Source organism: Haemaphysalis longicornis, unplaced genomic scaffold (assembly GCF_048455015.1).
Source record: "Haemaphysalis longicornis isolate Haplotype H1 unplaced genomic scaffold, Haemaphysalis longicornis Haplotype H1 scaffold_1, whole genome shotgun sequence".
Taxonomy (NCBI): domain Eukaryota; kingdom Metazoa; phylum Arthropoda; class Arachnida; order Ixodida; family Ixodidae; genus Haemaphysalis; species Haemaphysalis longicornis.
Genome location: NW_027526203.1, coordinates 262,114,235 through 262,140,012, shown reverse-complemented (window position 1 = coordinate 262,140,012; position 25,778 = coordinate 262,114,235). Strand labels below are relative to the sequence as shown.

The window sequence follows — 25,778 nt, the reverse complement described above, 5'->3', positions numbered from 1 at the left end:
AAAAGGCGAAAGGCAAAAACAATGGGTTACTTTCGAACTGAAATATGCAACGAGTGAAACTCTGAGTGGGCAACAGGATCGGCCAGTGAAACATGGGGCGAACGAACTAGTCAACAGTTTTTGCTGGGGGCCATTGAAGCTAGTGAGAAACATGACTGAAACTGGAATGGCGCGCTTACGGGCCAACAGGTGGCAGAACGGACGCGCTCCTTGGCGGCAGTGGGTGGCGGCTGCAGTTCGTAGTAGGAAGAACTTGGCGGGGCTTCCTCGGCGTCTGACGTCATCGATCGGAGTACATGGTGGTACTCGGTCACTGACAGAGAGGCGCAAGTAGTGCTGACGTAAGGGGCGCACGACGTCGAATCAGCCTCGGGCCATGGCGGCGACAACGGCTCCAGCTTAATGTCCTGCACGAAACGCGACGAAAATCGAGATATTATCATTTGGTATAGCCAGAATCGAAATATTTGGCTGATGCGCGTATATGTAACATCGAAACCAAACTCTGCTTCGAGTTTCTGCTGTAAATACCTACTTTGGGCGAGTTTCTGCTTGAGGACCTTTTCAAATTCTTGTTTTTTTTTTTTTTTTACACGAAAGTGTTTTATTCCTGGATGCACCAAGATTTCACTGACGTCATATCCGTCACGGGCGTGACGCCAGTACAACGAAGCAATTGGCCTGTAAACGGTGCACTCCTGCATATAGGGTCTTCATAGGCTCCTGCATAGGGTCTTCTTTACTAAAGCAACCTTTAGTACTAAATAGTATACTTAGGGTTGTTCGTTTTAGGGTTTTATATTTTCACACGAAAGTGTTTTCTGCCGGGATTTAACGCACCGACGCATGGTTTAACGCGCCGACGCAACGCAGGCGATGAGGTGCGCCGTAGTGGGTGGCTCCGGATTGATTTCGACCACCTGGGGATCACGAACGTGCGCCGAAATCTCGCACACACGGGCGTTTTTTGCTTTCCGCCTCCATCAGAAAAGCGGCCGCCGCGGCCGGGAATCGAACCCGCGACCTCGTGCTCAGGAGCGCAACGCCTTAGCCACTGAGTTTCGCGACTTTTCAAGCGACCCTTTTGACGCAATGGAAGCCTGGTTTCACGCATGCGTCATGAGTCCAGAGATGTTACCAGAGCTTTTCGGTCGACCAACCGGTCTATGGGGAACTGCGTTACTTTTTTTTGACAGGACGAAATCAGTCCCACTCAAAGATTTCACTTTAAAAAAAATGGAGAAAAGACTGCCGAATCTAAAAAAATAAAAGCATTTCCACTCAATGTGAAAGCTGTCGGAAGTGCAGAGCAGTGATTCGCCGTAATGGGCTGTAGTGCCGATATCCGTTCATTGCTACCACCCAATGAAATTCAAACTTCCCGCCTTCAGAGTGCTCGCGCACCCCCTGCCCGAAACAGCGCCAGCGGGAGTTCTGTTCTTTTTGTGCTTGTTTTTCCTCCCTGACGTGCCGGCGTTGCATTGGCACTTATTTCGCTTACTATCGTAAAAACCAACCCAGCGAGCGCTCCTAACTAATTGAACGCAGGCGCTTCCGGTTAACTACGTATACGTAGTGCGTAGCAATTATGGAAAACTAACTCTTAAATTTACAGGTGTATCCGTCTGGAACAGCATACCACTTGAAATAAAGTCCCACATTTTATACGTTTCGCAAACTCTTTAAAGAGTACCTAATCACAAAACGTGTTGTTTGCTAAACTCTACCATCGTTCCATGCTTCCAATTTATACCATGTTAGTATCTCTTTTACTTACTATACCACGTCCTGTTACACAGAAATTTTCTTGCCTTGTTATGAAATTTTACCCATTCTTTGTTTAATTCGCAGAAAGTGTTTTCACTGCTTGCTGCGTTTTTATTGCACTAGACTTATTCTCTAACGGAGGTCCCCCCGACAGTTTTCTAACTTCAGTTTTCTAACTTCTGTACTGTAACATTTTATATGTAAATGTATACGTTCCTGAAATAAAGTTTGATTGATTGATTTTGCCTCAAATGTACCTACAGCTTTCTTTGCGCTAAACAACGGGGGGGGGGGGGGGGGGGGGGATGTACGACAAGCGCTAGTGGTTCACGAGTTTCGAACGCTTATGACTATATAAACCGCTTGGCTTTCAAGGCCTCTGGGTTACGCCGCGACGACAGCCGATACGACGGAACGCCGTGTGGCTCTACTTGGGTACAGTGAGCGAACTACGACGACAAGGCAAACCCCTAAAGTGCTCTGCACTTAAAAGGGAAAAACAGCGATCTGACGGCGTTCCGGCTCTGTTCATAAAACCGCTTTGTAGCGGTCTGATGCGACGAGGCGTTTTCCTCCAATGCCACCAAGGACACGCAAGGTTTTTTGCGCGGAGAAGCACCGATGCTTACCATTAGGAAAAAATTCCCGAAATTTTTGTACATTTTTGTTTTTGCCTGAATCTTGTTCACACGGGCTGCTCGGAACCAGAGTAAAGCAATCGCATGCACTAAAGCCGGTTTCCAGAGCGAAAGCTCGCCATTCCGCTCAGCTCCCACGCTCTTTCAACGCCATGTTCGAGCACACTGTCCAATTGGTCCCCTGAACAGCAAGCAAACACAAAGACCCCAAAACACCCCATGGCACAAAAACATGCAACTAACTCCCGCAGCTTTCTGCTTCGCAGGCCCGAGATGACGGCACATGTTTGTCAACAAATACAAACGGGAAGTTCAGCATGCCGTTGGAACGTTGTCACCACCCGGTCGAGTCAACGGCTGATAAGAGGCTGACACCGTATTTCGCGCTATCTCTGGCTCACGGCCGTGATTTATGCAGTGCTTAGCCGTCCACGGTGACGTCATAAGAATGGACGCCACGCAGAACACAACCAGGCAGCGAGCGGCTCACGCTGCCCGCGAGGAAATCGTGGAAAAAAAATTCGCGGTTTAATTCGTTGTAGTGAATGTTAATAATGAAGGCGTATTTGAAGAACGCTTAAAAAATTGGTCAGGTGTAACGCTTGTAAAACTAGTTATCTCAAATAAGCCAACGCCAGAGGGGTGCCACTTCAGTGGCCATTCTTAGTCCTCTAAAAGCCCTAGCTCACACGCCCGGGGGAAATACTCACCAGCCTGCCTACGCCCACTGCGGGGCAAAGGCGTTGGAGGTCCCAAGGACCTCCAAGTGTCCTGTTCTAGCTGCGACCAATTAGCTTGGATGGAGATGGAGATGGAGATGGAGATGGAGATGGAGATGGAAAACTTTAATGAGAGGAGTCAAGCGGGTGGTTTCCTCAGTTCAGGACCCCGTTGGAGCGTCCAGCCGCCTCAGCCCGGTGGATCAGCCGAAGCTGCTCTTCGAGGCTAGAGCTGGCCAGCACTTCCTCCCACTGCTCAATCGAGGGATTAGATATCGGGGAAAGTGAGGGGTTAAGCTGGCACTCCTACACCATGTGATACAGAGTGCAGGGCGCGTTGCAGAATTGGCACTGTGAGTAGTATATTGTTGGCCAGAATAAGTGGAGTTTCGTCGGGTGGGGAACGTGTTGGTTTGGAGGAGACGCCAGGAGCGCTCCTCTGCCTTGCTGAGGGAGGCGTGGCCAGAGGGTAGCATAAGCCTGGTGAGCCTGTAGAATTGGGTCACCTCCTGGTATGAAGTTATGGGGATCGCTGTCTCTAGCCAACTTTCTCGCGGCGCTCGGCTGGTTAGACCTCGAGCAGTCTCATGAGCAAAGACATTACCGCAGAGGGAAGCGTGAGCTGGTGTCCAGACAATCGACACCCTTTTCTTCGGAGGGTTCTGGCCGAGGATCTTCATGGCGATGCACGAGATGCGGCCTTGGAGGTAGCTCCTACACGCTGACTGTGAATCCGTGATTATCACTTCCGCTGGGGTCTGCGTTATTGCCAGCGCAATAGCTACCTCTTCGGCCTGTAGCGCCGAGACTTTGTTGAGAGTGAGGCTCATGGCGTGGCTATCCTTCTTCGTCACAGTCGCTACCATGGCTCCTCGTCTCGCATAATCTGCGGCGTCCGTATAATGAGCGCTTAAACTTTGACTAGTAAACAAGGATGAAGCGCTTCGTCCTGTTTTGTAGTCTTTCTCGTCCTTGTTTACTAGTCAAAGTTTAGGCGCTCTCCACTCAAGCTATGCAGCACCAACTAGCCCCTGCAGACGACCCTCTTAGCAACCAATTAATTCCCGTAAGCTTCTTGATTTAATCTGCCCACCCAAGTTCTGCCGGCCCCTGCCACGCTTGCTTTCTCTAGGGATCCAGTCTGTTACTATTAATGACCAACGGCTGTCTTGCCTTCGCATTACATGCCCTGCCCACGTCCATTTCTTCTCAATTTCTACTAATAGGTCCTTAACACGTGTTTGCTTCCTGACCCACTCCGTCCCTTAATGTTACACCTGCCATCTTCCGCTCCATTGCTCCGAGGGAAATCATGGCTAACAAAATACATGCCAACTCGACCATGACTCCTGATGTCGTGCATCCCCCGTAAGTTTTGCACCCCAGCGTTGCCCCTACTGCCATACCCCCTGCACGCCTAACCTGTTTTGTTTACTCTGGAAATGGGTTAATTTCATCCTTGGTCGAGCGCGACTACCAACAAATGTTTCCCTACCCGCTGCAGAAGGGGATCACATGCAGCGAGTGAGAGCGGGTCCATCCCTTCTTGAAGCAATCATCGAATACGCCTTAGTGAACAGCTTATACGAGCTCGTGCGACGTCTTAACCGAAGAACTGCGAGCTTGTTGGTAAACGTTCGTGGTGGGAAAAGCGCTACGACCACGAGGACAAGCAAGTACACGGGATGAAGCGCTTTGTCCCGTGTACTCTGGTCCTCGTCGTCGTAGCGCTTTTCCCACCGTGAAGATCTTAACCGACTCTTCGTTTCTGTCCCTCTAAACAAGCCACGTGATCCTGACAGTAAACTCTCAGGGGACTCCAGCTCCTATAAGAGAAGGCATGTGGCCATGTCAGTGCTGAGTGAACTAACGTATTTACTCGATTCTATGAACCCCCTTTTTTCCATGATTGCGACGCCCAAAGTGAGGGGGGTGCTTAGATTCTAAAAATATAAATTACCGCGCCCCCCCCCCCCCCCGGCGACTTTTTTGTGCGGTCGTAACTCGACAAGACGGGCGCAAGGAACAGTGTTTTATTTGGAAAGCAATTAAAAGAAGAATAGGTACAGACAGTGAACCCGCCGCTTACGTTCGATTGTCAGTCACCCTCACTACCATTTGAGTCTGTTGTGCGGCTTGGGCCGCCGCTCTCAGTATCTCCCAGCAGGGAGATACTGAGATACTTCTGTTGAAGAGGATTGTAATTGAGAACTTAATAAATGACTTGGCCATAACGTCAACTTGGGCCCGCTTCCACGCGTCTCTGAAATCCACCTTGCGATGGTTGCCAAGAAAAAGGGGTGCTTAGATTCGCATGCAAAAAAAAAAATTGCATTTTTTTCCTGCAAAGTAGGGGAGGGTGCTTTGAATCGAAAAAAAAATGCAGTATATGACGACCGGTGACATTTTTACGTGTCGTCATAAATTTGATTTCTTCCCCTATCCCCTCCACAGGGTCTTCATTCCTCCTTTCCATTAATAAAGTTATTACTATGCTATCACGAGCGAAAGATCTGTTTGGCTTGGTGCTAACTGGATTTAGCCTATCACTCGCGCTGAAGCGCGCATGCAGACGGCCCACTCGGCGCGCAATTCATGGCGACACCGAGCGACCGAGCGCCGGCGAAGCAGCCGTTTAACCCTCGCCTAGTCACGTGGTACCGCGGCGGCGAAGTTCCGAGCGAGCACACGCAGCTGCGACGCCTCTCCGAAGCGGATGAGGTGACGTGACGTCACACCTGGCACACTTGCGCTCCGGTGGCTTAAGGTCTTCGTGACGCGATGAGTGACCTTGCGAGACATGGCGTAGTAGAGCTTTCGCTCTAAAATATCTCCCAATTCATACTTTTACGCCACTATCTGCCCGTACTGAGCCACGGCCGCTGGGGCGGCCCGTTAGGTCGAGCACCATCACATTAGCGGTGGCGATGCAGATTGTAATTTATCGATGCCTTCGCGATGACGTTTCTTGCCGGGGCACTGCTTCCCCGTACGGATTTCTACTGAATAAGGAGGTGATGAGGCGATAAAGAGACATCGCAATATTACACATACGTTGTCTAGCATGCACCCTTGAATTTGCGAAAACTTACACCGCTGTGTTTATAACGGTAACGCCTCGTAGCTCGTTGCGTATCGCTATTCCGGTCGCGAGGCGGCTGCTTTCTCCTCGTGCCCATGCACGAGGAGAAAGCAGCCGCCTCGCAGCAGCAGCGGCAGTGATTAAGCAGCATTGAGTTAAGCAAATTGCGAGATCTAAATAACTAACTCAATATTCGTCTAGATGCATCGTTGCGCTTGAGCAGACTGCGAATAAAGCGATTGTATCTAAACCCACGGGTGCACGAGGCCCTCGTCTTTGAAACAGAGAACATTAAAAGCCAGCGTATTCTAACTTCCACAAGCAGTGGTGCGGGTCTTGGAATAATGAGCATAGTGCCTTCCAAAGACATCTTTCCATCGGAGGTAATCGACGCACCCGAATGCAGCCGCTGAAGGTACACGCACACGTCTACGCCGCTGTCATTCGCGTCCACCTACAGGGTACCGTCACTAGTAAGACTCGAACTATGAAATGCAGCGCACACCTTGGGTTCCAGCTCCTTGTCGAGGAAGTTCCAGAAGTTGAGGGCCTCGTCGTAGGCATCCGCTATGTCTCCCGTGTAGAAATGTGTTGCCTGCTGCTGGTCGTCCGCAGAGCCAGGCATCGTAATACGGTAGCCGCCCGCGCTGCAAATACCGCCACGGGTTTGCGTATTCATTCCTTTTGCGGCGCCACTTTTCATCCTAACAAAACACGATAACTCTACACGTCTGAGGAAAGGGGGAAGGGGTTCTTTTCTTGCTGTGTCAAGCACACCCTGTAGATAGTGGTCAAAGCCCAGCTATCTACGGGCATCAAGGGCACGTGTACACTTTGGGAAGTTACTGATATAAGGCTGAACTAATATGTGGTGTCTGATGCAGCAGGGACGCAAGAAGCCCACACTTTGACCACGGCACCAAAAAATACAGCGGAGGGAAGAAGCGCTCTGCATGCATAAAACTATGTTCGGACTACCGACGCAAAAGCCATACCGTTATCTATGGACGAAAAAAAAAATGGCATGCCACTCAGTTCGGTTGGCTGAGACGTGCAATGACGTCATTCTTTAAAGTTATTACAACAGTTGCGGCAACAGTCTGAACCCGGCCTAAGAGGGGCAAAACGGTTCAGTCGGTCAAGTTTGCCAAATCGACATTCTGTTTGGAATTCCAACACGGCAGCGTGACCGTAATGTGCTGAACGCTCGTTACGGCGCGTCTTGATAAGATTTTCATCAGACCGAAACGAGAAAGGAAGTGCGTGTTCACCCTCAAGTTTATTTCTGCCTTCTGAAAGGTTATTACCTTTCACTTTATCGCAATTTCTGAATCCGTGGCTCGCCCGTTCGACATAGGCGAAGATGACCACCACCATCAGTTAATCGTGACGGATGCTTTCCAAAGTCGGGTGCTGTTTTTAAATGCTTTTGTACGCACATTTCTGATGAAGTTCGTTCTAGGTTGAGCCGTTTTGTCACTGGGTCGCTCTAACGGCGCTGTCATTGGCGCAGTGCACACTCACTGGCAACACCACTGGCTACACATGCGCAACACCATTCCAGATTATCGCAGGATCCTACAAAGGTCGGAAGAACGCCAAGGCATTCGACCCACACCGGCAGGAGTTTCTCTGGACGTGTTCGCAAAGTGAGCCGAAATTTCTTTCATCCCCCTCCCCTCCCCCATTAGAAAAGCAGTCTGGCCCTTTCGCACATTTTATATCATCGTCATCATCATCATCAGCAGCAGCATCACCACCAGCCTATCTACGCCCACTGCAGGGCAAAGGCCTCTCCCATTATTCTCCAATTACCCCGGCCCAGTGCTAACTGCGACCAATTTATCCCCGCAAACTTCTTCATGTCATCTGCCCATCTAACTTTCTGCCCCCCCCCCCCCCCTGCAACGCTTGCCTTCTCTAGGGATCCACTCTGTTACTCTCAATGACCAACGGTTATCTTGCATTCGCATTACATGCCCTGCTCACGTCCATTTCTTCTTAATTTCTACTAAGATGTCCTTAACACGCGTCTGTTCCCTGACCCACTCCGCTCTCTTATTGTCCCTTAATGTTACACCTATCATCTCCTGTTCCATTGCGCGCTAAGTCGTCCTCAATTTAAATTGAACCGTCTTAGTGAGCCTCATTTAATATCACAGCCCTCTAAGTTTCCCCTCCTATTTAACACCCATATGCACCGAGAACCATACACCCGCCGCGGTGGCTCAGTGGCTAAGGCGTTGCGCTGCTGAGCACGAGTTCGCGGGTTCGATTCCCGGCCGCGGCGGCCGCTTTTCTGATGGAGGCGAAAAGCAAAAACGCCCGTGTGTACGAGATTTCGGCGCACATTAAAGATCCCCAGGTGGTCAAAATTAATCCGGAGCCCACCACTACGGCGCGCCTCATCGCCTGCGTTGCGTTGGCGCGTTAAACCGTACAATCAATCAATCAATCACCGAGAACCATAACGTCTCTGCCTTTATGCAGGATGGCCTCGGGTTTTTCCTTTCACCAAACGTAATAAAATTAAAAGATGATTTATTGCAGATTCCGTATAGATGCTTAAGTATGGATCTATCTGTGCAGAACCCTCCTCCTGTATATACTGTGACCTTCTCCTGTATATACTGTGTACCCATATCATGTTTGTTTAATAAAACTTATTTTCAATTCAATTCAAATTCAAAAACCCCTTGATTTGCTCCTGAAGCTTCCTGGTGTTCGGAAGAGACACCATTTTCATTGATGCTTGTTTTGTCACAACTGCGTTTGTTTTGTTTTTAGATGCGAAGCATCTCTTGCTCGGGGGATGTCCCGCGTCCGTGCCCCGTCCGCAGCGCCTCTGATGGCGATTGTGGCAGAATGCCCCTAGGGATTGGCCAACCAAAGAATCCATCACGAGATAGCTTTGTGTTCAACAACCGTCATCATCTTCCCGACCGCTGAAGAAGGAGAAGGAGAAGAAGACAAAGCTGCGAAGAGGAGGGCGTGTACGTTGCTCTCAGCCGGTGCACCAACGTCAACAACCTTCACCTCACCAACGCTGACGGAGACTACCGATTCTACCACAGAGACGACAACATCGACAAGAACATGATGGACGAGTTTCGGCGCCTCGAGAACCACCGCCTACCGACCGTAACACAACAGTACTTGCGTGCATTTGCCACCGGTGTGGACCCGGACGCGGAATTCCCTCTGGCGCTACTAAACACCAGATCACTCAACATAACGGCAACACAATGGAACCACACAGAATCCCCATGATGCTTCGCATCCTCATCAGGGTTCCCCACGGGAAGATGGTGTATTTTTTTCTCCTTCACCCAGTGCGCCGACACGTGTACTAACGTCACCGAGCGACGCCATCCTTTTGAGCACGGCGCGCTTTTCCTCGGAGGCCTACGCGCCGGCGCTCCGCCGGTGACGCTACCCCATTGTGCATGCAAGGCACCCTGCTCCGCAGGCTTTGCACGTCACGGAGAAAAAGACACGACAGGTTTGGGCCTCCTACGCTTAGCATGAAAGTAGAGGAGACTGCAACCCTAAGCGAAATACTGTACGTATATTTTTAATGAAACGATGGTGATAACCGCTATAAACGTTCTTTAATGCTTAAAATAAACAACGCTTCTTGCGTACTTCTCGTGGCTGTCTATAGGGTGTTTAGCAATATGTGATAACCCGCATTCCCATTCAATCACGACGATTGGGTCACTTTTTACGGAAGCGCCTGCGTTCTTGAGACAAATTAAACTACCTAAGCCTACAGTCACATATATGACGAGGTTACATGCCCAGCTCAAAAAATCTAAAAGCAGGCGAATTGAACGCGTCACGAGGAGGCTGCACGAGCGTTGTGAACAGCTTTAAGTGATTATGCACCGTGTATGCCGCATCCGAGCTATCTACTTTGCCTCTCAAGCTTTGGAAAAGGCGCCCCATCGTTGAGGAACCTCACTGGTTTTGCGTCAGTCCCGTGAGTCACATTGGGAATTCAGGTGTTTCCGAGATTTCAGCCGCTATTACCCGGTTGAATGTCTCACGCCGCTGTGCACAATTAAACACCGCACTCTTGTACCTTGTGTCGCTATCGCAGCCACACGATGCGTGAAAGCGAAAGAGGATTCCAAGCGGCGCATACCCGCATTCACAGCTAATCGGCGCGCTGCTTTGCATGCGTGTTTTTGACGCATGCGGAATGGAACTCGCCGCAGCCAGTAAGAATTCAGGAGCCGCAACAAAGGCGGGCTTTCTCACCCTATGCGCCATTTAATGCTTTCGCATTAGAACTACTTTCCTTCCGCATCCCAGCCAAGTTTACTTAAGCGAGTAGTTTAAAATCACAGCTTCAGGAGCAGCGAACTGGCAAGTCAGCATGCGTGCTATTATATTAGTTATATAGTTCTGGGTTCTACCATCACTCTTAAAGGACTTCAGCATCACCCTTCAGTGAAATGCTGAAGCCCCTTTAGTGAGGGAGGCTTGTTGTGGCAGCGCGCCCAGCCCAAATTCGCTGCACAGGGCGACGCGCCGACAGCGGGGCCGATTCGCGTCTCCACCAAAACGCCCGCGGCAGACGTGCCCAACTTGCAGGCGCCACAGAGTCACCTCTCCTTTTCTCTTCTCAACGGCTGGGCAGAATTATGCCTCGGACGAACGGACCGCGGCAGAAACGCCGCAACATGCCTAGAGACGGCGCCGCTGAGACGGCGACGGCGTCGCCTTCCCTTTCCCCGCTGTGGTGGCTCAGCTCACGCAATGGCTTCGCCTCCATTCGTCGGATTCAAACTTCGGCCATCGAGAGTCCTAAGGCCCCTGTAAGGCCCCATCGAGAGTCCTAAGGCCCCTAAGGCCCCTGTAACGCGCATTCGAGACGAAACGGTCCGGCGGCGCGCTCCGCGGGGGTCGCTCACTAATGGCGGCCGAGAGAGACGGGCGAGCGAGGAGGAAACGGCGCGGGGAAGAGTATGCGCTACGACGTGTGCGCTACCTTTGAAAAATACAGGGACCTTTGAGAGTCCTGGTTCGAACGATTGTAACCGCTCGCGGGGACACCCGGGGGTATAAAACCCGCCCGGAAGCACAGCGAGGGCGGCACTTTTCGGGGGCACCGAGTGCACACGTGCTGTCGCCTTTGTGCGAGCCATTTAACGCCTTTGTTACCCTTGTACATACTGTATATAAATGTTGCTTCAACTCATCGTCGGCTCTAGCACTACATCGCTCTGCTCTGCGCCGCGTCGGTAGCGGACGGAGCAAGGCCACGTCGCAGCACATGTGACTGCGCCCGGATGGCCTGTCGCAACAGTGGTGGCTGCGGTGAGACGGCCCAGTCCCAACGGGCTCCATTCCAGCCACAAAAGACGTTTTATAACAACAATAAAAAACGCAAGTATTGAAAACTGACAATTCGCGCTACAGTTACGTGTTATGGGCAGGAGTGGCGTCATATGGGCCAGCACTAAAAAAATGGATATCAGCATGTTAACTGCACGTCACCATTCAAGAGATGCGATCAAACCGGATTAAAGAGGTCCCACTATATTCACCCAGCCGTATATATATGTCTTAGCGACGGTTTAGGACGACGGCCACCAATCGCACAGACAGGTTTCCGTGAGGTCATAAAAAGTTGCCGGAAAGTGGCTTTAGGGGGGTCGGCGCCACTGTTTCACGTGTTTTCCTTAATTTCTCCATTATTTGTTCGAAGATTGCGATCAAATTGGTGCCAATGTAATCGGGACGAAGCCGTCCTACTAATAAATCAAGCTTGTATTTTATCTTCAGAGCCCCTTTAACCACTCGGCGTGGCATTCGCTTTGGATCTCGGCCACGGAGCAAGTAACGCTTCTCCGTGGCCTAGTAACGGAGAAAGTAACGCAAGTGGAGGCGTTACCGACACATCATGCGTTACATCACGCTCTTTTACCTGAGCGACGTGGGTTGCCCAGTGCCGTGCACCTGCGGCGCTTGCGACACTACGCCGCTCTGTCGGGATCCACCACCGACGACGTCAGCATGCTGAACGGCGACGGCCGACGCATCGGATCGGCTGTAGGCCAGCGACGCGGGTTGGACCTCGTACGACACGGCCCACTCCTCCGTGCCCTGGTGCCCGGCGGCAGTTGAACACGTCTGGCCGCCGGCGACGTCCTCGGCACGAGAGCCTTGCGGAGCTCCCGCTGTTTCGCCTCCTTCTGGGGGAACCTCCATCTTCCTCGGCCGGCTGAAATAATGCGTGGAGCGCGAGGTTCGCCTACAACGTTACACGTTACTTCGCATTGGTTTAGCAGCCTGGCTGAACAAGGAAGTAAAGAAGGTACACGGGTCTTAACAACTTATTCAGTCGTGACACATGTATCTAAATGCAGCACTCGGGCTAAGTGAAATAAGGTAAAATACCCTGCTTAATCGAAAAACGTGCATTGCAGTTTGGTATTGTGTACAGTGGAGACCCCCGAGAATGGCACGGTACCCACCGCGGTGGCTCAGTGGCTAAGGCGTTGCGCTGCTGAGCACGAGGTCGCGGGTTCGATTCCCGGCCGCGGCGGTCGCTTTTCTGATGGAGGCGAAAAGCAAAAATGCCCGTGTGTACGAGATTTCGGCGCACGTTAAAGATCCCCAGGTGGTCAAAATTAATCCGGAGCCCTCCACTACGGCGCGCCTCGTCGCCTGCGTTGCGTCGGCGCGTTAAACCGTACAATCAATCAAGAGAATGGCACGGTGCTTCTGAACGGGGCTTTCTACTGAGAAACTCGCATCCATTTTCAGAGGCTTCAGAAATGTATAGAAGTTGGTTGCGCTCATGCAATCGCCGATGATGATTAGGCTATATGATGATCCTTATGCTTATAGAAAACTTTGCTCGATTTTTATGTTTTTGCTACTCACAGTCTATGTGCGCCGACTTTCCGCATTTTTTTTTATTTTTCACATTTACGGTCCTGGATAATTTTTTGGAGAGGTCGGCCCTGGCTTTTTCAAGAAAAAAAACAACGTTTATTTCAGTAACTGCTTTTTGTCTACTTCAACAATATTACATACTGCAATAATTAAGGCTCTGACTTGTTTCGTTAGCGAAGAGCAATCGTGCCGTCTGCGGGGCACTGCAAATGCACTTGCAAGTGCCTTCACGCGCGATACAATCGACATCGCAAATAAAATCACGAGAAAGAGATTATCTACTTTCCCTTACAGGAACATCAACACTGCAATGATAGCCGATAACATGGTGTAAGTAGGAAAGGAACAAGGTGAACGGGGAATCGAATAACGATCAGCCGAGGCGCACGGGACCTGCAGTGTTCCGGCAAACTGACTCAGTCGTACTAAGCATTGTGCTTTCGACCACTTGAAGACTGTCTTTTTAAAGGTGAACTTTTATCTTTCGCGCTTCTCTGAAATTTTATTAGGATGGTAAAGTTTTACAGGAAACCCGTATACCTCTACCCCCCCCCCCCCCAACGGTTTTATCTCCCTGGGCGAAAACGTTATGGCGCGAAGGCCCAAGACGCCGAGCGCATGCACCAGGCTAATCAGGCATACATCATAGGGATCAGAATTCGTTTAAGGAAACCGCGTTGTGCATGATAAGAAACCTGTGAACAATTGGACCCCCAACCCTGTGTTCCTAATAAAGATCATGTTTGCAGGTTATTGTTGGAGGCTATAGCCAGGACTAGTGTCAATAAATAGAGCAGTTCTTGCACAAGACGCCGAGCGCATGTGTCAGGCCATTTTCTTGCCATTTGTACTTTGAAACCCACTTCCCCGCTGTAATGCCTTGGCGCTGGAGGGTACTCTGTAAATAAAATAAATAAATAAATAGTCTTTCTCGAGCTACTTACACCCGAAAATATCGGACTGCCTGTCTGTGTGCCCGTCTGTACCTCAATTCAGCCCCGCGGCCAAATGATGAGAAAATGTGGAGTTAATACAGGCACATTCTTTCCAAACCACTAAATTGGAAAACACACTTCACACTTCTGAACATTTATTTATTTATTTATTTATTTATTTAAAAATACCTTAGAAAAGGAAATATTAGCGTAATTGTGGCAAAATATGTATACATAACTGTTAATAGGCAGTGTTCAGTAATTGAAAACAGATGGGCGCTTGATATTTGCGAGTGCAAATAAAAAACTACACGTTGGAAACAAAATTTTACCCCAACGTACAAAAAGCGCTCCTGCCCGACACTAGACCTCCTGGCAGAATCCCAGGAAGTCCAACAGTACCGAAAGATTCATATAGGTGGCCCGAGCAGTGGAACCGGGAAGGTCGAATTGACTTGAGTAAACTTCCACCTTGTTTATCGTATGAGGGTCTAAAGGGAGGGAAAGAGCATGAGGGGAGGGAGGGGGAGGTGAGAGAGGCAGTTACGTGGCAGAGATGGACGAAGAATACCGTAACTGACCGCGTGCAGCCGCAAAGCAAGGAGGACAAGCTAAGCCTACCGGAATTGACCGACTAAAACGCATAAACAACACAGCGGCGCCCAAAACCTTCGCAGTGTAAACAAATGCCGCAAGACGCGAACTGACCAATGATCATGGCGGTGGCACGGAACAATAGGACAAGAGGGTGCTGATACTCTGTACCCTTATCTATTGGCACCAGCCGAGCTCAAGCAAAAAGCTAGCCCGCCGGGACGACGACAAACGTTTCATACCCTCCTTCGTCACCTTTGTAGCGGTTTACAACAGCTCTGCTTGACATCCACTTTCACAGGGCGGGATGGCGTTTTTTAACACGAAAGTGTTTTATTCCCGGATGCACCAAGATTTCGCTGACGTCATATCTGTCACGGAAGCGACAACAGTACAACGAAGCAAGTAGCCTGTAAAGGGTGCACCCCTGCACACAAGGTCTTCTTGCGGGGAAGCAACCTTTAGTACTAAAGGGAACGTTATTCTTGGGGTTCGTCTTCCAGTGGTATGTTTTAACACGAAAGTGTTTTATGCCGCGATACCCCAACATTTCACTGACGTCATATCCGTCACAGAAATGACGCCGGTACACCTGTGCCGAAGCGACCCACCAGCAGGACGTCGCTTGCCAAGCACACCAGAGAGCCGCCTACCCGCAAATTATGCTCGGCTGCACATATCGCTGCACATTTCACTTTCGTGTTTTACCGATTCCTACGACAGAGGAATCAGCCACCTTTTCTTTTCGACGCCCTTTCAGGGCCCCTGGCTACTTTTGGGATAAAGGCATTGCCGAAACCGACCCTTTACAGTGAGAACTGCGCCGTTCGTTCCGGTCGCTGTGCGGTCGCAGGATCCACTACAGTTCCGCGCGCGCTGTTCCCACACTGGAGTGCAGAGTCGTCCGAAGTGATTAAGTCATCGGAAGCGAATGCGACGCCATAGTGTAGCGCGAAATGTGAAAGTGTTTGTTCATATTTCTTACGCTTTTTTAAGAAAATGTCTTTCGTAGCTGGAATGGAGCTGCGATTTCCCAAGGACTGGTTCTTTCGAAGTAAAGGCGTGGAAAGCTAGAATCAACACGAGCAACATCGGCTTCTCTGGTGCTACCCCGACCCCTGTTTTTATCAACGAGCACCTCACTTTCGAAAACAAGGAACTTTTCTCTAAGGCCCTGGAACTAAAGAAAGAATTTGGCTGGCGTTTCTTGTGGACGGATAACTGCCGTATCAAGGCCCGTAAAACGGAAGACAGCAAGGTCTATCGCATAGCCACAGAGAGCGACCTGCGCGTGTTCACGTAATCCATGCCTAATCCCATTGCTTCTGATCCACGCCTACTCGCTTCGTAACCAATGTCTTTGCTGTCCCCAAATGAAGCGAAATTCCGCCTTTCTAACCACAATCGGTCACTGATCCACTTTAATGCCCGAAGCCTTCGGAAAAATTTTGACACAATCAATAGCTTTATCACCTCACTTAATCACAACTTCACATTTATTTGCATTTCCGAAACGTGGCTTTCAGATTCTGATGGTAACTTGCACGCTTTTCCCTCATACCAAACCGAGTACTGCCATCGCTCAACAGACAGCCATGGGGGAACTGCAGTTTTTATTTCGTGTGACGTCTCGTACATGCGCAGACATGATCTTTCGCTAAATGTCAGCCTCTGCGAATCAGTCTGGGTCGAAGTGGACCGTTCCTTCTTATCACATAACAATAAAAGCTTCATTCTTGGTTGCATCTATCGTTCGCCTTCATCTTCCCTCTCCGATTTTCTGCTTGGCCTTGATGTTATCCTCAACAAATTAACTATTGAAAATAAAGACATCCTTTTAGTAGGCGACATCAACATTAACTTGTTCGATACTGATTCCAACTTGTACACTGCTTACACTGATTGCTTTTCAGGGTTTGGTCTTGAATCCTTGATTAATGCCCCCACTAGATGCACGTCAGAGGGGATCGCGCACACTCATGGATCACGCATTATGTAATATAACGCCTCCTCCCCTGTCTGCCGTGGTGGACGTTGACGTAACTGATCATTTTCCAATTTTAAGTGCGATGCACTTTATAAGCGACCCTGAATCCGCCGTCATCCGCGCTCCTCCTCCTCTCCCCTAGCAACGGCGCGAGGAGCGGAGAGGAGCGTCTATAGCAACGGCGCAGCGACGTCACACCCCACGTGACCCGCGCGCGCTCCGCCTCCCGCGCCGTGGCTGCGCGCGCCCGCGCCGGCTCCCACACCGCTCCTCGCGCCGTGACGTCACACTCCCACGTGACCGCGCGCTGGCGCCTTTGCGTCTGCTCCCCCTCTCCTCGCGCCGTGACGTCTCATGCTCTGCAGCTGGCGCGCCTCTCCCCCCGTTAGGTTTGCACTCACCCTCGGCGCGCGCCTCTCCCCTCGCCTGACAGCTCCCCCTCGCCGGTACTGCGCCTCTCAAGGCGATGGCAGAATTACTACGCCGTGTACTCTCGGCGCAAGAAATGCATTCGCACTTCCTCACGATTCCCTTCGGGGAGGTGGAGGCAATTTTTTTCTTACCTTTGACACTGAAGTGCCATGTAGAAACACTATGTACTACACATCCCTATTCGATTCTGGCAAGTTTGTTGAAGCCATCACAGAAACTGACTGGTCGGCAGTTGATTCTTTGTGTGATGCTGAGGAAGCTCTGCAACAGTTTTCTTCGTTATTTTTAAGGGCGGTATCTTTAAGCACAACCACGGTCAAATGTAAAAGGAAATATAAACACCCGGATAACCCTTGGATGACTAGTGGGCTTTTAGAAAGCATCAGAAAAAAAGATAACCTTTACCGAGAAACAAAAAGGCAACCCTTCAATTCTAAGCTTGCGCTACGTTATAAAAAGTACTGTGCTCTTCTAAACATTTATTAAAACAGGCAAAAAAGCGTTACTATGAATCCGAATTCACTAAACATAAAAACAATCCTAAAAAACAGTGGGATCTACTGAACAACTTTCTTAACACATCCACAACTAGCACTGCTACATGTAAAATTATCCATAATGGCATAACCTTGCAACAACCCATTAACATTGCCAATGCTTTCAGTGAATACTTTTCCTCTTGTTACACGCACGCCCATCAGAATATAAATGTGCGTCATAACATCCAGCGTGCTAGCCAGTCATTCTTTCTTTCACCTGTTACCGCAAACGAAGTTTGTGCCACGCTTTCTTCTCTAAAAAATACAAGTGCTGGCCTGGATAGGGTTTCTATACGTCATTTAAAATCGGTTGCTCATCTCATTTCCGACACGCTCAGTAACATAATCAACCTTATCTTCAAAAACAGCGTTTTTCCTTCCTCCCTAAAAAAAGCAAAGGTCATACCCGTCTTTAAAAAAGGCGACCGGCTGTCAATTTCTAATTATCGCCCAATCTCTATTCTTCCCACCATTAGTAAATTAATTGAGCAGTTATTTGCTAAGCGCCTGAACAGCTATTTATGTAAATTCAATCTTCTGAGTGATTGCCAGTTTGGTTTCCGATCGGGGCGTTCTACTAACCTAGCCTTATTTCCTTAACAGACTATATCGGCTAACCTCGCTTTTACCATTAAATGCATTCTCTCTCTCTATATATATATATATATAAAAAAATCAATCGACACCGGAAATTTTGTGGGTTCAGTTTTTTTAGATTTCAGTAAAGCATTTGATACGATTAACCACGCTGTTTTGTTCGAGAAATTAGAAGCATATGGGGTAACAGGGCCACCTCTAACATTATTAAAAAGTTATTTGCTCAACAGGCAGTACACAGTATATGTGGCTGACACCTTCTCTGAAACCAAAACATTTAACCAAGGTGTACCCCAGGGTTCCATTTTGGGTCCGCTGCTCTTTATTCTGTATATTAATGACCTTCCGAATTTACTTCATTCTTTTCATTGTATCCTATATGCCGATGATACCACAATATCCTTATGCGATAAATCTACAACTTCTCTCACCTCCAATTTGAATACTGTGCTCAATAAAGTCGTTAACTGGTGTAGCGACAACTACTTAGTTATTAACCCACAAAAAACTAAATTCATGATTTTCAGGACTTCCAAGAGGCAGACCAGCCTTCTCCCCGCCATTATTCTAGGATCTCACACTATTTATCCGTCCAAACAGTCATCATTTCTCGGCATAGAACTCGACCCTATCCTTACGTTTTGTTTTCATTTTGCACTACTTAAGCAGAAAACTGCATTTGGAATCCGGGCATTATTGAAGGCACGGCCGTTTTTTTCTCATCATGCACTGCTATCATTGTATTTCGCTTTTATTCATAGTCATATTAATTATGGCATTGCTTCCTGGGGTAATGCATATTCTTCCCATATCTCTTCCATTCAACACACCCAGAATCAATCCATTCGCATTATTACATGTAATTCATATCGTACTTCAGCTCTACCTCTTTTGCGCGAGAACAATATATTACCAGTGAATCAATTATTTAACTATAACTTAGGCATACTTTTTTTTACAAGTTACATCACTGTTACGTTTCATACGATGCCATAGATCTTGTTCACTTAAGGACAAGAAATTTCACCAGGTTTGCAGCCAATAACAACTTTTTATTACCTACTGTGCATACTAATTACGGCAAGAAAACTTCTTGCTTTGCAGCAATTTCATTGTGGAATGGCCTCCCTCTCAACATAAAGTCTTCATCATCCATAACCATCTTTAAAAAACGCCTCAAAGATTTTTTGTTGTCGTTAACGTAGGAAATCCACCTATATTTCATGGTTGTCTGCAAGTGTATGTTCTTATATGCCTTTATTTTATAATGTTGTAGTTCCCGTTCGTTTCCTGTTGTTTATTTGTCACTTTGTTTAATTCAGGGTTTGCTGATTCTCAAACTTGTGTCTCTTGATATTTGGATTTCTTTTTCTTGACTAGATATGGTCAGGTATATTTGTTTTGTTTTGCTGCCTTATATATTTGCGTTGTGCATTTCTCATCGAGGGTCCCGTTACAGTCGCCAGACTCTGGGACCCTCGCCTGTATAATTATTTGCTTGTATGTTTCCGTACAAATAAAATGAATTTGAAAAATGAAAAAAAAATGAAACACGAGTTTATTTTGTGTTCGTATCCCATCTAACATCTCTCTCACTGCCTTCCCCTAACTCTCGTTTCGTGTGCCGCCTACAAAAAGCACCCTCCCCCTTCTCAGACGCTCAATCCAAACCACCGGCTGTCTCCCCGTCTCCACGTGTGGGCGTAGCTTAGTCGGCAAGACGACAGGCTCTCGCTCCGCTTCTCCATTGTGACCAAGGCTCGATCCCTGGCGGTGCCAGTAGCTTGTTTGTGTAGCCTGGGTGTAGCCAGTAGTAGCCTGGGGGTTTTCTGCTAACACACACTAAAATTTTCTTGCCCGGTTAGAGGTATACTGCTTCGCAGTAAAAACCTCTTGTTAACGCGAAAGAATTAGTCCCCTCGCTGCGTTGAAAATGGGAGTAACCGAGACTGCCAGCGAAATGGGCGAAGGCGCAAAGCAGTAAGAGGAGAGTGCTTGAATAGAAGATTGAGTACATGTGGGCCTGGATGCGAATCGATGCCACGGCATTCGGAATGCGAGACTGCCACACATCCACAACACTACTACGGCTCCTTGGCTAAAAGGAAAATGGCCTTCCTTGAACTCATAAACGCGTGTCGGAGACGTGTACTCAGGTCTACATGAGCAATTTGCGCATGCTAGTTACAGAACTGGCAATTAGGCGAGTAGCAAACTACATTCCTACCAACTGTCCGTTTTTCTTGGAGTTGCGAACACGGGCATGTGCCCGCGTGTCGTTAGTAGCGCCGTCACAAGGCATGCTTTAAAGGGGCCCTGTAGCACTTATAGCCTGCTGCTTGGAATGTATTTTGGGGAAAAGTCTGTTGTCCCAGAATTCCCCTCCCGCAAGAATTACAATATTCGCTCACTATCACCGAAGCTACGCGAGGTGAAAAAAAAATTCAAAGCGCCAATCAACACTGTGAAGGTGGTTGGAAAGCAAAGCTCTAAACTACACGCACAACGATTGTCCATGTGACGTCACTTGAATCCACACACGTGACTCTACAAAGAGTGAAACGGGAGATTCTGCCAGCCGTTACCTGGGATTCGCGGGGGCGGCGTCCCGAACGCAGCAGCGTCTGCCATGGCCGGTTTAGGGCGGCGGACGCCGCCGCGGCAGCCCGGCCGGGCATCGGCAGAGAAAAAAGGGAAAGGGGCCTCTTTCGAAGGGTGAGACAGCGGAATATAGCCATCCTGATGTGCTAGCTCGGGGATACACCGCCATGCGACACACGCGCAGACACCGAAACAATCAGCTTAGTGATTCCCATTTATGCCGATTAAAACTAGTTAGGTAGTTTAGTAAGTTTGAGAATTGCGAGAAAGCTGAGGGAACTCTTATAATCGCTATTTATCCGAACCAGATGCTCCTTTCGCCTTTTGTAATACCTCTTAGAACCCAACCGAATTGGTAATCCCGAATTCAGAACACGGAGTCCCATTCATGGCAAGCAGTGCCCAAAAGGTGGCGTTTGTCTAGCGGCCAGATGTCTGTAAGTGGTCTCTACATTTTGTTTTTCCGCCCTGCAAACCAATCCTTAACGTATGTTTGCCGTACGACCGTGAACTCCGTGGGGTGCGGGTTACCCAGGAGGTGCTGCCGTACAAGTTAATCAAGCCGTGCCACAGGAAGCTCGCAATGGACGCGAAGCTGTGCCAAAACAGGCCCAAAACAACCGTCGCTAAAGCACATTGCAAAGCGGCGGAATGGGTCCCGCCGGGGTGAGCATGGGGAACGCTGGGTAATAGCGCCTATTCGCTGCGCCATCTACACTGTGCTCCGTGAGTGAAAAGCGCCCTCCGCCTCCGCAGCCGCGTTGGGAGTTTCTTGTCGCGCACGCCACGACGGAACCGTTGGCTGGCAGAGGTAGAAAGCTTTGCTTCAAAAGTACATTTGAGTCAGTGAGGGATCTGAAAAGGTGCAGCCTGAACAGGAGTTAGAAGCGTCACCATTGCGCCAAGTCGGCACCCTGCCAGAAGTGGGACAAGAATCAACCTATCGCTCCTCGGGACTACAGGAGGACGTGACTGCACGTGAGCAAAGCAGGTGCACGCAGGGGAGCGCTCTTGCTGCGGGGAAACTGCCGCGTCAGTTCTGGCCAGTCTGCCTGTCCAAGTGATTCGCGTCGAAAGAGGAAGCACCGAACTCGAAGAAAGAGGCGCATACGCGATGGAGCAGTGAAGAACTCTTGATAATCACCATAAATTTCGTCCTCGAAGTCTGTAAGCAGAATTAAGTTTATGATGAATTTTCGTCTTGCCAATAGAGTCCCTTGGCCAACTTCTGGCTTGAATGTCCCATAGCACTGAAGTCGCAGGCACGAGCGGTCATTTTTTCCTGTCAGCATTCAGCCTTTTCGTTGTCCTCTAGGATGCAGGCTGTATACGACACCTTAACGTACGCCCCGAGGCCTACCTTCGTCAGCCAGTATTCACATAGCTTAACCCACAACCAGTTTAGCCTCGCTTGGGAGATCGTTACACTCAACTATAAGGTTGCCTAACCTAACGGCAGAATATAGGCCCAACATGTCCACTCAGCTGGACGGGCCAGTAACTAACCGTAACGCATGCAGCCAGAAGCTCGCGGCCAGTACCGCAAACCCACAACTGCTGTAAGAGCGGCATTCCGTTTCCAAATCAGCGCAGGCCTGGCGTGGTTGGAGATCTTTGGGAGAGGCTTTCGTAATGCAGTGGACACAACGGGGAGGAGGAGGCGGAGGATGGTGATGATGATGAATAAGAAGAAGAAGGCCTGGCACCTCCTGTTGCGCCCAGCGCCGTCTAGGTGTTATGTTTGTATACAATGCCGCAACCTTCTTCATCAGCTGCTAAAACGAGCAGACTGTTCGCCCTCTGTGGCCTAGCGGGTGGCGTCGCGGCTTCTAACGCTTAGATAATGGGTTCCGGAGTGCTGTTCCATCGTTCTTTTTTTTTCGGGGTCTTTTAACAGCAGAGCTGTCTAAGCTTTAATTTCCGTCGTCGAGCATTACCACAATAAATACCAAGAAAGAATACCGGGCGCAAGTGAGCGCATGCCCCGTGAGGAGCACTCGGCATCGTCCAGGCTGGCGGGTGGGCTTGCGCTACGTGAGGAGCTCGCAAAAAATGCCAAGAAAATATACAGAGCGCACGTGGCCGTGCGCCTCGTGAGAAGCGCCCGGCGTCGGCCATCTCGACCTTCGAGATGGCAGAGTTTGTGGCGTTATCTCTCGCGTGCTCTTCTACTCGCCAGTTCACGTGCATCGGCGCCTAAAATGGGGGGGGGGGGGGGGGTGCATAGACGCCGGGTTCGCGAAGCCGGTTGCCGACGGCTTCTATCGCGTGGTAATGCGGTCCGCTTTGGGAGAGATGTGAAAGCCATCAGACGAAACAATCCGGACCTGCCAGACATGGAGACCTTTCAGCGGCAAGTTCCGAAATTCATATCAGGTGCAACAGCCGCGCCTCCGACGTGTTTCTCCATCCTTTCATCGCTAGAGCAAGCTGCGCCAATTTTTTTGTTGGAAAAATGTTACCTCGAGTCAGTTATACGCAATTTCTTTTTCGTAAATAATGGTGATTGATAAAGTTCCGACCTTTTAGATCAGTTGAGGAGCGGAGCAGAGCGTGGTGAGCCTGTCACTTCAATTAATTAAAGTTATGCGTAACAGGGCAAGTGCCCGGCCTACAATTACTTGGACACGGAACGTCGCGCCAGAAGAACCTTAAGGGAAAATTCACAAGTTTTGATGTTCCCAACTTTCAATGTTCGCGCATACCAACTCGGGGAAATTTGCCAGTAACGATGACGGCAGCTGCCAGAGGGCTCATGACTGATCATGGAGGGAAAAAAACTTAGTAGAGGCCCGTAATATCTAAACGCATTGCAGAAAATTTGCTGGAAGTGACGTCATTACAAAGAGGTCCATGAACAGGATTTCTTAATTTTTTGCAGCTCAGGAACATGGTACCTGGAAGAACACTCAGAAGCTCCAAGCGGATCTCCTAAAAGAGCCTGCCAAAGTACATAACACCTCGTGGTGCCCGGCCCACGAGGGACTGGAGGGAAATGAACGCGCTGACTCGTATGCGAGGTTCCTTACCTTCCGCTGCGAGTCCGACCATTCATACGCCCTCTCTTCTTACGAAGCCTACAGTTAATGTCTGCTGCGAAAAAGGTTACGAAGTGAACCCTATCTACCATACTGAAGGACTTACGTGCACAATATTCACAAACACTTACAAAAATTCAGACACGCACCTTCCCCCACAAGTCCACATTGACACTTATGTTTCCTGACAAACACAATGAGGAATGCTTTAAATGCAACTTGGTAGGCGGCCCTGGCCAGCCAAGCTCTACAGGACCAATTAGAACCGATCCGTAGAGCCAAAGCCGGAGCTATTGCCACCGGGGTGCTGGACAAACGACTGCGCTCATAGTTCCGCGTTCCGCTTCTCTATCCCTCTCACCTCTTTCACAACAAAGTTCATTATGATGATGATGATGATGACAACTCGGCCGCTAAATCTGGTGAAATGCCACGGACAATTTTTACGGGGTCGCGCCGAATCTATGGGTTCGAGCGAAACTGGCGGCGGAGAAGGCGAGTACCGCTGATTTCTGAAAATTTTTTCGGCGAACGCCGGTTCCTTCCACGTTCACGTTCCCCGACGTTCCCGATCAGCTGTGCTTTGAATGGAGGTAGCGGGGTAGAAAGAGGCAAGCCGCAGCAGAGGAGAATGGGGAAGGGCAGTGCGCCCCGTGGACGCGCTGACATAAGGGGAACGGCTGCGCAAAAAGCGACGTCACGGCCTCCCCTTAAGTACTTTTGCCTCCATGTTGCTCATTTACCAATTGCCATCGGCAGCTACGTCAAATCAGCACCGAAACACATGCTTTCACAGCTAACTGAGAAGTGACGATCACGCGTTCTGACATAGCTATAGGAAGCTCAGGAGCTTCCGTAACTTTTCATGGACGCACCATAAAGTAAATCTGAAATCCTCTGGCATAGAGTGACGTGTTTATTTTTTATTTTTTTTTTTGCCTCTAAAAAACGACACAGTCCCTGGACATTATCGCCTGTTAACGGCCTGTGTGATAACGAGCGTAAAGAGGGTGTTTTTTGCAGTGGTATAGCGCAAGTACTGTTTCTAACATCCATCTCTCGCCGAAAACCGAATTATAATAAGCAGGCTGTTTGGTCCAGGAAACAAGGCACGACAAAGTAACATTTCCTCTCACCTAGAACTTAAACAAAAAATGTTCGTGCAGGACGATGAGCCACTACATAAAAGTATGTAGACACAGTTAGTCACGTATGAATTAGAGTACAAGTTGTCTTTCGTATCTATGTCCGCACAGCAAAGAAACAATATGTGCTTGTGCGCATAAACTAAAAGCAATGTAAACGCCCTCCTATCCCTTCCCCCAGGATTAATTCACCACAAGTAAATACGCATACCTTGTGCGCTCATCGTCACAAGAAGCGATAGCTTCTATCATGTTACCGTCCAACTTCAGAGAAACAAATAACCAACGCTCGCGCTGTAACAACGAAACAAAAAGCGGAAGTTCATCAAACTCTTACATGAAAGCATTCACAAGCTTGATTCCTCTAGACTATAAGCGAAACGGCAGCTGGTCGGACAGCATCAAACACCAAAATATTCTGTAAAAGCGTCACCAACTATAAAATGAAGAAGCCGGGCGGATGTAATCACAAATTTCTTCAGGTCAAGAATTCACAAAATCAACACGCGAGTGGCTGAAACCGAGCAGACGGACGGAAATAAAATGCGCAAGGAAGCAGCAAATCATTGTTCTGCTGCGGAAATCCTAGTGCCAAGGTGTAACAGATGCCCATTCCAAGTTGAATGCCAATGCCACTTACCACGTTCGTTGCAAAGATGGTTCCGAAGCAAGATTTCACGCCGCGTGGCAGGCCTCAGATTTCGTGGAAGAACAGTTCCCGGCACACGCAAACACGGCCCGGACAGGCTGAGCCACACCAGACGACTGAAAAATTGCGGCCAGAAGCTTCAGGCG

The 25,778-nt window shown here is 49.2% G+C and overlaps 1 protein-coding gene across 4 annotated transcripts in view; it reads right to left on the bottom strand.

Moving 5' to 3' along the window:
- The window catches only part of LOC144145129 (uncharacterized), a 75,725-nt gene extending 49,947 nt beyond the window's left edge, over positions 1 to 25,778 (bottom strand). For 2 of the 4 annotated variants that reach the window (XM_077676640.1, XM_077676646.1), the window contains exons 1-4: positions 25,624 to 25,778; positions 12,142 to 12,438; positions 6,712 to 6,853; positions 180 to 407 (exon numbers count right to left, since the gene is read on the bottom strand). In XM_077676640.1, the coding sequence (XP_077532766.1) occupies positions 180 to 407; positions 6,712 to 6,853; positions 12,142 to 12,425 (654 nt within the window). In that variant the 5' untranslated portion in view covers positions 12,426 to 12,438; positions 25,624 to 25,778. The remainder of the gene's footprint in view (positions 1 to 179; positions 408 to 6,711; positions 6,854 to 12,141; positions 12,439 to 25,623) is intronic. The other 2 variants (XM_077676650.1, XM_077676655.1) reach the window with 2 other exon arrangements.